Source organism: Plasmodium falciparum (assembly GCF_000002765.6).
Source record: "Plasmodium falciparum 3D7 genome assembly, chromosome: 13".
NCBI classification, from domain to species: domain Eukaryota; phylum Apicomplexa; class Aconoidasida; order Haemosporida; family Plasmodiidae; genus Plasmodium; species Plasmodium falciparum.
In genome coordinates, this window is record NC_004331.3 from 485001 (window position 1) to 497500 (window position 12500).

At 17.8% G+C, this 12500-nt stretch overlaps 4 protein-coding genes across 4 annotated transcripts in view; 3 read left to right on the forward strand and 1 right to left on the reverse strand.

Annotated features, from left to right (window-relative positions):
- PF3D7_1311300 (ATP synthase subunit gamma, mitochondrial) overlaps window positions 1-463 on the forward strand; it is a gene marked incomplete at both ends in the record, with an annotated part of 1259 nt that extends 796 nt beyond the window's left edge. The window contains 2 exons of the mRNA XM_001349805.1: window positions 167-256; window positions 410-463. Coding sequence (XP_001349841.1) covers window positions 167-256; window positions 410-463 — 144 coding nt within the window. The remainder of the gene's footprint in view (window positions 1-166; window positions 257-409) is intronic.
- Window positions 464-2510: 2047 nt separating this feature from the next.
- On the forward strand, window positions 2511-3824 carry PF3D7_1311400 (AP-1 complex subunit mu-1; the record flags this gene model as incomplete). The annotated part of the gene is made up of 1 exon (XM_001349806.1): window positions 2511-3824. One exon carries the CDS (start codon window positions 2511-2513, stop codon window positions 3822-3824), a length of 1314 nt encoding a protein of 437 aa, XP_001349842.1.
- Window positions 3825-4926: 1102 nt separating this feature from the next.
- On the reverse strand, window positions 4927-6609 carry PF3D7_1311500 (26S protease regulatory subunit 7, putative; the record flags this gene model as incomplete). Its single annotated transcript, XM_001349807.2, has 2 exons — window positions 4927-6120; window positions 6541-6609. 2 exons carry the CDS (start codon window positions 6607-6609, stop codon window positions 4927-4929), a joined length of 1263 nt encoding a protein of 420 aa, XP_001349843.2.
- Window positions 6610-9452: 2843 nt separating this feature from the next.
- On the forward strand, window positions 9453-11294 carry PF3D7_1311600 (conserved Plasmodium protein, unknown function; the record flags this gene model as incomplete). Its single annotated transcript, XM_001349808.1, has 1 exon — window positions 9453-11294. One exon carries the CDS (start codon window positions 9453-9455, stop codon window positions 11292-11294), a length of 1842 nt encoding a protein of 613 aa, XP_001349844.1.
- Between the last annotated feature and the right edge of the window lie 1206 nt (window positions 11295-12500).

A 12500-nucleotide genomic window follows, 5' to 3' on the forward strand; every position in this document is an offset into this window, starting at 1 on the left:
AATCAAGGAATCAGCATAATATACAAAAAAAAAATACATACAAAAAAAAAAAAAAAAAAAAAAAAAAGACAAAATATTCCTATAAATATATCAACATATAAATTTGTTACAATAATATACTTACATATTAATATTTCCTTATACATATTTTTTTTTTTTTTTAAAGTCGGCTAGGATGACCGCTATGGATAATGCTTCTTCAAGCGCTACGGATATGCTTAATGCTTTATCCTTGAGATATAACAGAGCAAGACAGGTAAATTGAAAAAAAATAAAAATAATAAAAATACATACATACATATATATATACATATATATATATATATATATATATATATATATATAATATTTCAACGTGTACTTATTCTATCATTTTTATATCCTCTTATCCTTTTTATTTCCCTTTTAGTCTAAGATTACTTTAGAACTTATCGAAATTATATCAGGGGCTAATGCTTTATAGAACATTTCACACAAAAAAAAAAAAATATATATATATTATATATATATATATATATATATATATATATATATATTTTTTTTTTTTTTTCCATACAAAAAGGCGAAATATATTCCTGTATAAATATTACATAATTTTTTTAAGTATTAATTTTATAGATCTATCAAAAAGTAATTCGTTATCATATATTTTATATTGAATATTTTTTTTTTTTTTTTTATCTACTTTTTTATATTATTAAATGCTACAATATATATATATATTGTGAATATTTTATTATTTTCATTTCGTTTTTTTTAGCATTTGATATATATATATATATATATATATATTTATTTATTTATTTATATTTATATTATGCATAATATTTGTATAATAATTAAAATGTAATAATCCTTATTTAAAAAGGTGGTATTAAAAAAAATAAAAAGAAAGTATAATATTTGTTTGTATATAATAATATAAATAATTCTTTATTATCCATAAGTTTGTAAATAATATCCATCCAATCAAAATCAATCTTATCTTTATCTATATATACATTTTACAAAAATGTAATTTCTTAATATATAATAAAAAATATCCTTCTAATCTAACTTTTATATTAAAAAAAAAATATATATATATAATATATATATGTATTATTTTTTATACGTAATATATTATATATATATATATTTTATATACTAAATATGTAAGCAAAAAATATAATAATTAAATAAATAAATAAAATATTTATAAATATACATAATATATATATAACATATTTTTATATACATTATATATTTTTTTACCTTTTTTAAAAAAGATAAACGTGTAAAAATATTTAAAAAAAAATAGTGTGAATATACAATACTTTGACATTCTTATTATTTTATATATGCTTTAATTTTAATTAAATCTTCACAAGCTAATATAAACAAAAGAAAATTCATATTTTATATGAAATAAAAAAAAAATATATTTTTTTTTTGTACATATTGTAAAATAATAAATTTTTTATTTTATTTTATTTTATTTTATTTTTTTATTAAGAGAACTTGTTAAAAATATGTATTTTTTATATATAAATATATTGGGTATATTATAAATATTATATATATATAATGTATAAAAAAAAGAAAATAATGTTTATTTTATAATATTTAGAATTAATAAATAATATTATTATATATTAATATATATATAATATATATATTAATATTTATAATGTTAAGAGTATAGAATTAAAAAGTCTATTCTAAACTCACAGGTTTCCTTTTTATATATTATAAATTTAAATAAATAAATAAATAAATATATATATATATATATATATATATACATTGTATATATTTATATATATTTTTTTTTTTTTATATATTTTTTGTTTTTTTCGTTTTTGTAATATCCTCACATTATGATGGATTAATATTATATATATATATATATGTATATTATTGTATATATATTTTATATTATGATAATTTTAGTATGATCGTAATAGTTTTTTTAAAAAGTGAAGAAAGTAAAAGGTAGTCATTTTTATAGAGTATTTTTTTTATTTTTTTACCCCCAATATAAATGTAATATTATATATATATATATTTATTTACTTATATATTTAATATGACTAAAACCTTTTTCTTTGGGTTTAGATTTTAGAATCTTGTAGTCCCCACTTTTGTATATTGTGACATACTTGAAAATATTATACCTTTTTATGAGCTTTTGAAATTTTTTGTTTCTTTTTTTTTTTTTTTTTTTTTTTTTTTTTTCTATATTGAGAAATAATTTTTAGTAGTAAAAAAGAGAAGGATATCTCAATAGTTTTTGCTTGTAAGGTATATTTTGAATTATATATAAACATACACATATAATATAAATATTTTGGTATAATATAAACATTTTGGTATAATATAAACATTTTGGTATATTATATATATATATATATATATATATGTTTATTTTATATTTTTGTGATTTGAAATATGAATACAAAATTATGAACAAGTAAAAAGGAGAAGAAGAATATAAAAAGAAAATAAAAGAATTAATAAGATTAGACAAAATGGCATGTATAAGCGCTATCTTTATAATTGATTTAAAAGGAAAAGTAATAATTAATAGAAATTATCGAGGAGAAGTAAATGTAAATTTAACAGAGGTGTTTTATAATTGTGTTATTGATCAAGAAGACAATTTAATAAAACCAATATTTCATGTTAATGGTTTAACATATTGTTGGGTAGCTCATAATAATATATACTTTTTAGCAGTAACACGTAAGAATAGTAATGCTACATTAATTATAGCATTTTTATATAAGCTCATACAAGTATTAAAAGATTATTTTAAGGTATTAGAAGAAGAAAGTATTAAAGATAATTTTGTAATCACATATGAATTATTAGATGAAATGATTGATAATGGTTTCCCTCAATTAAGTGAAGTAAAAATTTTAAGAGAATATATAAAAAATAAAGCTCATCAACTAACAGTTAATAATTTTAAAATACCTTCAGCTTTAACAAATTCTGTATCATGGAGAAGTGAAGGTATTAAATATAAAAAAAATGAAATTTTCTTAGATGTTGTTGAAAGCTTAAATATTATTATATCTTCTAATGGAACAGTATTAAGAAGTGAAATTTTAGGATGCCTTAAAATGAAATCCTATTTATCAGGTATGCCTGAATTAAAATTAGGATTAAATGATAAACTACTTTTTAATAAAAATCTTAATAATTATCCAAATTCATCAAATAATAATCTTAATAATAAAACAAAACTAGTCGAATTAGAAGATATTAAATTTCATCAGTGTGTTAGATTATCAAAATTTGAAAATGATAGAACTATTTCATTTATACCACCTGATGGTATTTTTAATTTAATGACGTATCGTCTAAGTACTCATGTCAAACCATTATTCTGGCTAGATATTAATATCACAAAGAAATCCCTCACAAAAATCGAATATAATGTAAAAGCAAAATCACAATTTAAAAATAAAAGCATAGCAAATAATGTAGAATTTCATCTACCCGTACCTGCTGATGTTGATTCACCACATTTTCAAACATATATAGGAACAGTCAAATATTATCCTGATAAAGACATACTAATATGGAAAATTAAACAATTCCAAGGACAAAAGGAATATATTATGAATGCACAATTCGGTTTACCTTCCATTGTCTCAAACGAAAATAAAGATCTTTATTATAAGAGACCAGTAAATGTGAAATTTGAAATCCCTTATTTCACTGTCTCAGGTATTACAGTAAGGTATTTAAAAATTATAGAAAAAAGTGGTTATCAAGCCTTGCCCTGGGTCAGGTATATAACGCAAAATGGCGACTATCAGGTCAGAATGTCCTAGTAAAATAAATAATATAAATAAAATGAAATGAAACATATTAATTGATGGAAAATTCAAATGTAGCAATATTTCTGCAATTACATAATACCACGTGAAAAAAAAAAATAAAATAAAATAAAATAAAATAAAAGACGGAAAGAGAGAAAAAAAAAAAAAAAAAAAAAAAAAAAATATGATAGCTAGCCAAAATTAAAGACATACATAAATATATATTTATAGAACTATATTGCACACATAATATATATATATATATATATATATATATGTGCGTGCACGTTACCTTGCTGTTTTATTTTTTCTTGTTTATATTTATTAATATAGTTTTTAAGAATATGTCAATTTTTGTGAACCAAAAAAAATTAAAGCAAAAGTTTTCAATTATAAATATATATATATATATATATATATATATGTGTATGTATATTTATGTAAGTAGTATATATGGGTTCCATTTGCCAAAAGGGAAACATTTGATTATTGTTCCAAGCAAAAGATTTAACTTTTATATATTTCTATGCAGGACTTATATTCAATTTATATATATATATATATTTATTTATTTATTTATTTATTTATTCATTTACATGATTGTTTAGATGTAGTGTAAAATATTTTGAAATAAATCAAAAAAACCTTTTTTTTTTTTTTTTACCTTTAAGTTTTAAAGTTTATATAAAATGTACAATTAAAAAAAAAAAAAAAAAAAAAAAGAAAAGAGAAAGATGGAAAGAAAGAAAGCAAATATTTTATTGAAAAATAATTTTTATAAAAAAAAATAAATATGATATATATAAATATTTTTATTTATATATTTTCTAAAAAAAAAAGAAAAAAAGAAAAAATAGGGGATCCACGTGATAAAGAAATATACACATAAATATGTATATATATATATATATATATATATATATATTATATTTTTTTTTTGTATATATTTATTTTTGTAATGATAAATACAAAATGTTATTAAGACATAAGGGGATTAGGTTTGTTTTTATTTATTTTATTTTTTTTTTGTCTTTCTGCTTCATGTTCCAATATATATATATATATATATATATATATATAATTTTTTTATATTCCAAAAAAAATTATGATTAAACTAATTGTATACCATATATTTTCCTGTTGCTGAGAATTGTTTACATCCATGTATAACCTTATTAATTGCTAACAAGAGATCTTTTTCTGTAATAGTTTTTCTTCTTGCTCTTATGGCAAACATACCTGCTTCTGTACAAACACTTCTTATATCTGACCCTGTACTGTTAGGACATAATCTAGCTAAGAGTTCAAATCTTACATCTCTACTCATATTCATAGTATTAGCATGTATTTTGAATATATGTGTTCTACCTTCTAAATCGGGTAAACTAAATTCAATTCTACGATCAATTCTACCAGGTCTAACTAAAGCACTATCTAAGGTATCTGGTCTATTGGTAGCCATCAAAACCTTAATATTACCTCTATTGTCAAAACCATCTAATTGATTAACTATTTCTAACATGGTTCTTTGTACTTCATGATCTCCATGAGCACTTTCATCACCTCTTGAACCTCCAATAGCATCAACTTCATCAATAAATAAAATACATGCTTTTTTAGATTTAGCCATTTGAAATAATTCTCTAACCATTCTAGCACCTTCTCCAACATATTTCTGAACTAATTCAGAACCAATAACACAAATAAAACATGCATCTGTTCTATTAGCTATAGCTCGAGCTGTTAAGGTTTTACCTGTACCTGGAGGACCATATAATAAAACTCCTTTCGGTGGATCAATACCTAGGGTTACAAACCTTTCTGGTTGTAGTAAAGGCATTTCAACAACTTCTCTTAATTTCTCTAACTGTTCTTTACATCCTCCAATATCATTATACGTAATATCAGGTTTTTCTTCAACTGTCATCATAGTGACACTTGGATCAATTTTTGGAGGTAATAATATTTGTATTTTATATTTCGTACGATCAACACCTACTCTCATTCCTTCTTCAATATCACTGGGTGCTACCTTATCTCCTAACCCTACTACAAATTTAGCTATTTGTTTTACATTTATAATATATTTAGTTTGATCTGTATCTGCATTAATAATTTTTGTGCATCTTGCAACTTGTAAAGGTTGTTCTTCATTTAACATTTGTTTATCTAATTGTAAATCCCATTGATTTGGTAAACATAATCCTGTATCACTCTCCCTTACACCACATAATTTATTTATATTAACTAGGAGTCCTGATATGTCTCCTTCTACCTTTTTAATGGTCTTCGAATATGGTCCAGAGCCCTAAAAAAATTTAAAAATAAAAAAATAAAAAATATATGGACAATATAAAAAATTACATATACATATAAATAAATATATATATATATATATATATATTTATTTATATATATTTATATATATATGAATATATTTGCACACGTATACACATAAAACATTCTTTAAAACTCTTCCAATGTAAAGAATTGTTATTCACACAATATTCATTTTTTCTTAAACATTAAAGAATATAATAAATTTACATACATATAAATATATGTACATATATAATATATATATATATATATATATATATTCTTTTGACAATTATATGGATTGTGTGAAGGTAAATAAAACGAAAATATATATTAAAAATATGATATATATGTCATATATATCATATATATATTTATATATATTATATATATATTTTTATCTAATTACATATGATTTCAATATATTTATATCTTCATCATCTAATGGCTTCGATTGAGTGTTAGTTTCTTCTTCCATATTTAATACGGACTCATAAATCTTAATAAAAAAAAAAAAAAATTTTTTTTTTTTTCTTCTTCTTTTTTATTTTCTTCTATGAAAATCAAAATGTAAAAACATGTGAATGACTTATTCTTTCTTTTGATAAAATTACATTTAAAAAATTATGAACAAAGAAAGAAAAAAAGAAAAAAATAAATATAAATTTAAAAGAAAAAATAATTATTTGTATATTTTTTAAAATATATCATAATATTATTTTTTCTTTTATATATATATATATATATATATTAATTATTATATATATATATATATATATATAAATATGTATTTATTATTATATATTTACTTCGTTTATATTTTGTATGTATTTATTTTTTTTTTAATTTTTTTTTTTTTTTTTTTAAATTTGTAAGGACGAAAAAAAAAATATATATATATTATATTTTTAAATTAATTATTTTATAAAATAATTATAAAAAAAATTTAGAATAATAAATTTTTTTTTATGTATATTATATTTTTAATCCATATAAATATATTTTATGCGAACATTTAAAAGAAAACATTATTATATATATTATATATAATATATATATTTTGTTGTAAAATATTATTTTTTATATTTTTTTAAAAGAACAGATTGGGAAAGAAAATAATACAAGGATAATATATAATATTATGAATTAGTATTAAAAAAATTTAAAAAAAAACGAAAATATTTATAATGATGACTTCTTTAAAAAATTTTATATATGAATGTATTTATGTATATATTACAGAATGAATGAAAAAATGGTTTTTCCAATTTTTTTTTTTTTTTTTTGTATTGAATATATGATAAATATGTGAAACATTAAAAAAAGCACTTTAAAGAATAACCTATTATGAATAATTACATATGTTTACAATATAAAAAGATATATATATATATATATATATATATATATGTATGTATGTATGCTATTAAAAAGGACAATTTCATATTTATTTTAGTTGGTTTTGATTTTATTTGATTTGATTTGATTTTTTTTTGTTTTTTTTATTCCCTCTTACTTTTCATATAATGTTATAATTAGGTTAAGTAAAAAAAAAAAAAAAAAAACGAAAAAAGAAAGAAGGAAAGAAAGAAAGAAACATAGATATAAAACCTTTATTAACACATAAAAGAATATTTGTATTTGAGATGTTGTTCAAATATAACTTTGAAATGAGAGAGGGGTTTTGTGTAGTTTCATAATAATACGTATATAATGTTTAAAAAATATACCGATTTATAAATCTATTTATTCTATTTTTGTTTAATTTTTTAAATTTATCATATAATATTTATCTGCTTCAATAAGAATCTTTTATTTTCTTGGTTTTTCCTTTTATTTTTATATATTATTTATTTTTTTTAATAACACCATATAGATTACATTATAAGTAAAAATTTTGAGTGTAATATAAAATAAATACACATATTTATTATGTTTACACATATATATATATATATATATATATATATATTTTTATTCTGTATATAAATTTTTTTTCTTTTTTTTCTTAAAATAATATTTTTAAAAATTACTATTATATATAAAATGTACCATCCATATATAAAATATCATCAGCATATATAATTTTTTTTTTTTTTTTTTTTTTTTTTTTTTTGTATGAAAAGTATGAATTCTGGTAAATTATAAAAATATTTTATTTGTAATAATATATATATATATATATATATATATTTATTTATATATTTATTTATATATTTATTTATATATATAGAAAGAATATATATTTCAATGTTTTCATTCCATTTATTCAACACAAAAAAATATTTTTTGTAGATAAAAAAAAAATATACATAAACATATTTTTCTTTTTCTTATCTTATATATAAAAAAATATATAATATATATATATTTTTTGCATTTATATAAAATTATTGTACAGTTTTAATATTTTAAAAAATATATATTTTTTTTTTTCTTATTGAAAATTTATGTATAAGGATATATTTTTAAATAAAAATATATAATATTTTTTTTTTTTTTTTTTTTTTTTTTTTTTTTTTTTTAAACATGCATATTAATATTATATATACAGAATTATATTTATATCAATGATTTGTTATATATATATATATATATATATATATATATATATATAATATTATATATGTTATTTATAAATTAATAATAAATAAATAAATAAATATATATATATATATATATATAATATTATATATGTTATTTATAAATTAATAATAAATAAATAAATAAATATATATATATATATATATATATATTTATATTATAATAGGAATTTTTTTTTTTTCAATGTAATTTTAAAACTTTTAACTTTTTTTTTTCTTTTATATATATATATATATTTTTTTTTTTTGATTTTTCAATTTTCATTATTCCTATCCGTATATTTAAAAAAATATATATATTTTTTACATATTTATAATTTCTTCATTTTTTCCTATAAACAAGAAAAAGAACGAAAAAACAAAACACAACATATTTATATATATATATATATGTTTAATATTAATGTCCTTATAAACATTTAAATTTATTTTTGTAATTGTTAAATGTTATAATTTAAATGTATAAAAAGACATATACATATATATATATATTTATAACATAATAATTTAATCATTATTTTAAAATTATTTTGATTATAATTAAAATGCTATATCATAATATTAATTCTATGTATACCAAAGAAAATAAATAAACATACATACATAAATAAATAAATATAAATAAATATATATATAAATAAATATATATATATATATATATATATATATATATATATATATATATATATGTATATATTTAGATAAGTTTATAAGTACGATGACAGGAAGGATTAATAATCATGAGGAGTATATAAAGAATGAGAAAGAAATATATAACGTAAAAGAATCGGCAAATGAAAAGGAGAGTGATAATATGAAGAATGATGAATTTGTAATTTATAATGACAATTTGAAAGATGTAGAAGATATAAATAAGGAAAATGTAAATTATATAAAAAGCATAAATAAAATAGAATGTGATACAAATAATCACAATAATAATAATAATAATTATTATATTAATAATGATAATAAATTTTGTAATGATCATAAAAGTTTCGCTTCTTCATATAATTCTCAAAATTCAGACGTTGTAGGTACTTGTGAAGAAGGAAGCAATAAGTGTTATGAACCATCTAATAACATACATAATAATTTTATATTAAATGAAGATTATAAGAATAACACAAATGAAGAATATGATAAAATCGAAAGTGCACAAAATAGTGTATATTGCGAACAGGAAATTAATAACAATATAAATGAATCATATAATAATATAAATAATGAATGTACACAGAATTATATAAATAACACCGAAGAAATAACTAATCATATAATACTACAGGAAGAAAAAGAAATGGGAAATATAGAAAAAGAAGAACAAGATAATGATATGTATAAAGAACAAAAAATAAAAAGAGAAGATACAGAAAATAAAAATGAAATGGATTATATAAAGGATGAATCAAATAATATTTTTCCAAGCGATCAGATTAATTCTGTAACAAGTGACCAAGAAATTTATATTACATCAAACGATAAAAAGAATAATTTAACAAATGAAAAAAAAGTTTATATTTCAACAAACGATAAAAATAATGCTGTAAGAAATGATAAAACATTTTACCTCTCATCAAATGATAACCAAAGTGATTCCTTACCAAAGAAATCGATACGAAATAATGTTGAAGAATTTATAAGAAAACTTATGGAAAATGAAGATATGGCAAATAAATTTAATGTGTTTCATATAGGTATAAATAAAATCGAAGCGCTTAAAGCTTTATATAGAGAATGTAAGAATAATTTTAATAAAAGTTTTAGAGAAAAAATTAATAAATTACATGAATTAAGAAAATATTATAATGATAGTATATTTGAAAGGAATATAAGTGTTGATTATATTGCCAATACAGAAAAATTGAATGCTATAAAAAAAGAAAGATTGTCAAGATTATTTTTATATATTGAAGATATACATAAGTTAAAACAAGCCCTAAAAGTAAAACAACATAATGATATAGAATTAGAAAATGATGAAAAAAAAGAATATTTTTATGATGCTTATGAAGATATAGAAGATTTCTTTATATTCGATCATGCACTCTCATATCTAAATAATGATGTTGAAACAATTTTTACAGAATGTGAAAATTCTTCTTTTTTTAGAGAAGATTCAAGTATTGATAATTTCTTAGATGAAGTAAGTAGTAAAGCCGATGAAGAATATAATAGATTAAATATATTTGCAAGATTTTCTTTAAAAAATTATTATTTATTCGATATAAATAAAAACTTATGTTCTATTTATGCATTCACACCTATGATTATTAAAAAATTTGCAGAAAAAATTAATTCCTATAATTTAACAAAAAATGAAAAAGACATAAATAATGATAATGATGCTGAACATGAAAAAAATGATATAGATTTTACTATAGATTCAACCAATAATGAAAAACGTAATATATATGCTAGCTGTGGACTTGAAAGTAATCATAATTTAGATGCATACGTACAATTTCATTGTGATAAGTGGCAAGAAAATATGTATGATGTTGTTGAGGTTAATAGTCTCGAATTAGATTTTAATAGATTAAAATGTAATATTATGTAATTCGATTTATTTTATATACTTACCTGTCTTAATATCACATATTATAAATTAAGATATATTATTATAATATAATAAAATATAATATATCTAAAGTTAATTATTATTTATTTATTTATTTATTAATTTACTTATTTATTTATTTATTTATTAATTTACTTATTTATTTATTTATTTATTTATTTATTTTTATTGTTATCTTTTTTTTTTTTGTGCTTAATTTTTAAATAATATAAAGAATTTAAAATATTCACATTTTTGAATGTATCAATTTATATTTTGTGTTTTCTTGTTTTTGCTCTTTAAGAAAAAATATATATATAAATTAAAAGGAAAATATGTATAATATATATATATTTATATATACAATACAAAAAAATTATATATTTGTATACATATCATTTTTACAAAAGATGTGTGCATATATATTCATCCGTGTTACCTATTTTGTTTGTTTTTTTTTTTTTTTAATGGTTCATTTTATATTTGAATATATAAATTATATAATATACATATATAATGTATTCATTTATTTTTCATAAAAAATGTGCATAAACTCATTTTATTGTTATGTATTATTACTGTTGTGATTATAATAATAATTATTATTATTATGGTTATTCTAATTAATTATTTTGTATTTTGTTCTTTTATTCTTTATATTTTTCATATTATAATGACATTTATAAAGACTTTTAAATATCCAAATATAAAATAAAAAAACAATACTTTTTTGTTCAATAGAATAATAAAATTTTCATAAAATGGAATGTGACAACTATATTTGTTCTACATAACACATAAAATTAAAAACAAACTTTTTTTTAACAATATAGTAATTGTTTAATTACAAATTAGTAGGTTAAATATGTGTGTACAAATATTAATTAGAGCTCCTTATTAATAAAAGGGGATCAATGAATAAAAGAAAAAAAAAGAAAAGTAAAAAAAAAAAAAAAAAAGAAACAAAAATAAATGTATATATATAATAATTAACAAAATAAAAAACGTATTTTTTTAATTTTCATTTAAATAAAAAAATAAAAGAAAAATATTATAATTATACGAAATGTGTATAATATATATAGCGAAAACATTTTCAAAATTTGCAAAACCATTATATGATGAACAAAAAGAAACGAAAAAATTAAAATATCTACTTAAACAGGATAACCTAGGGAATAAAAATGACATATGTATGTATATATA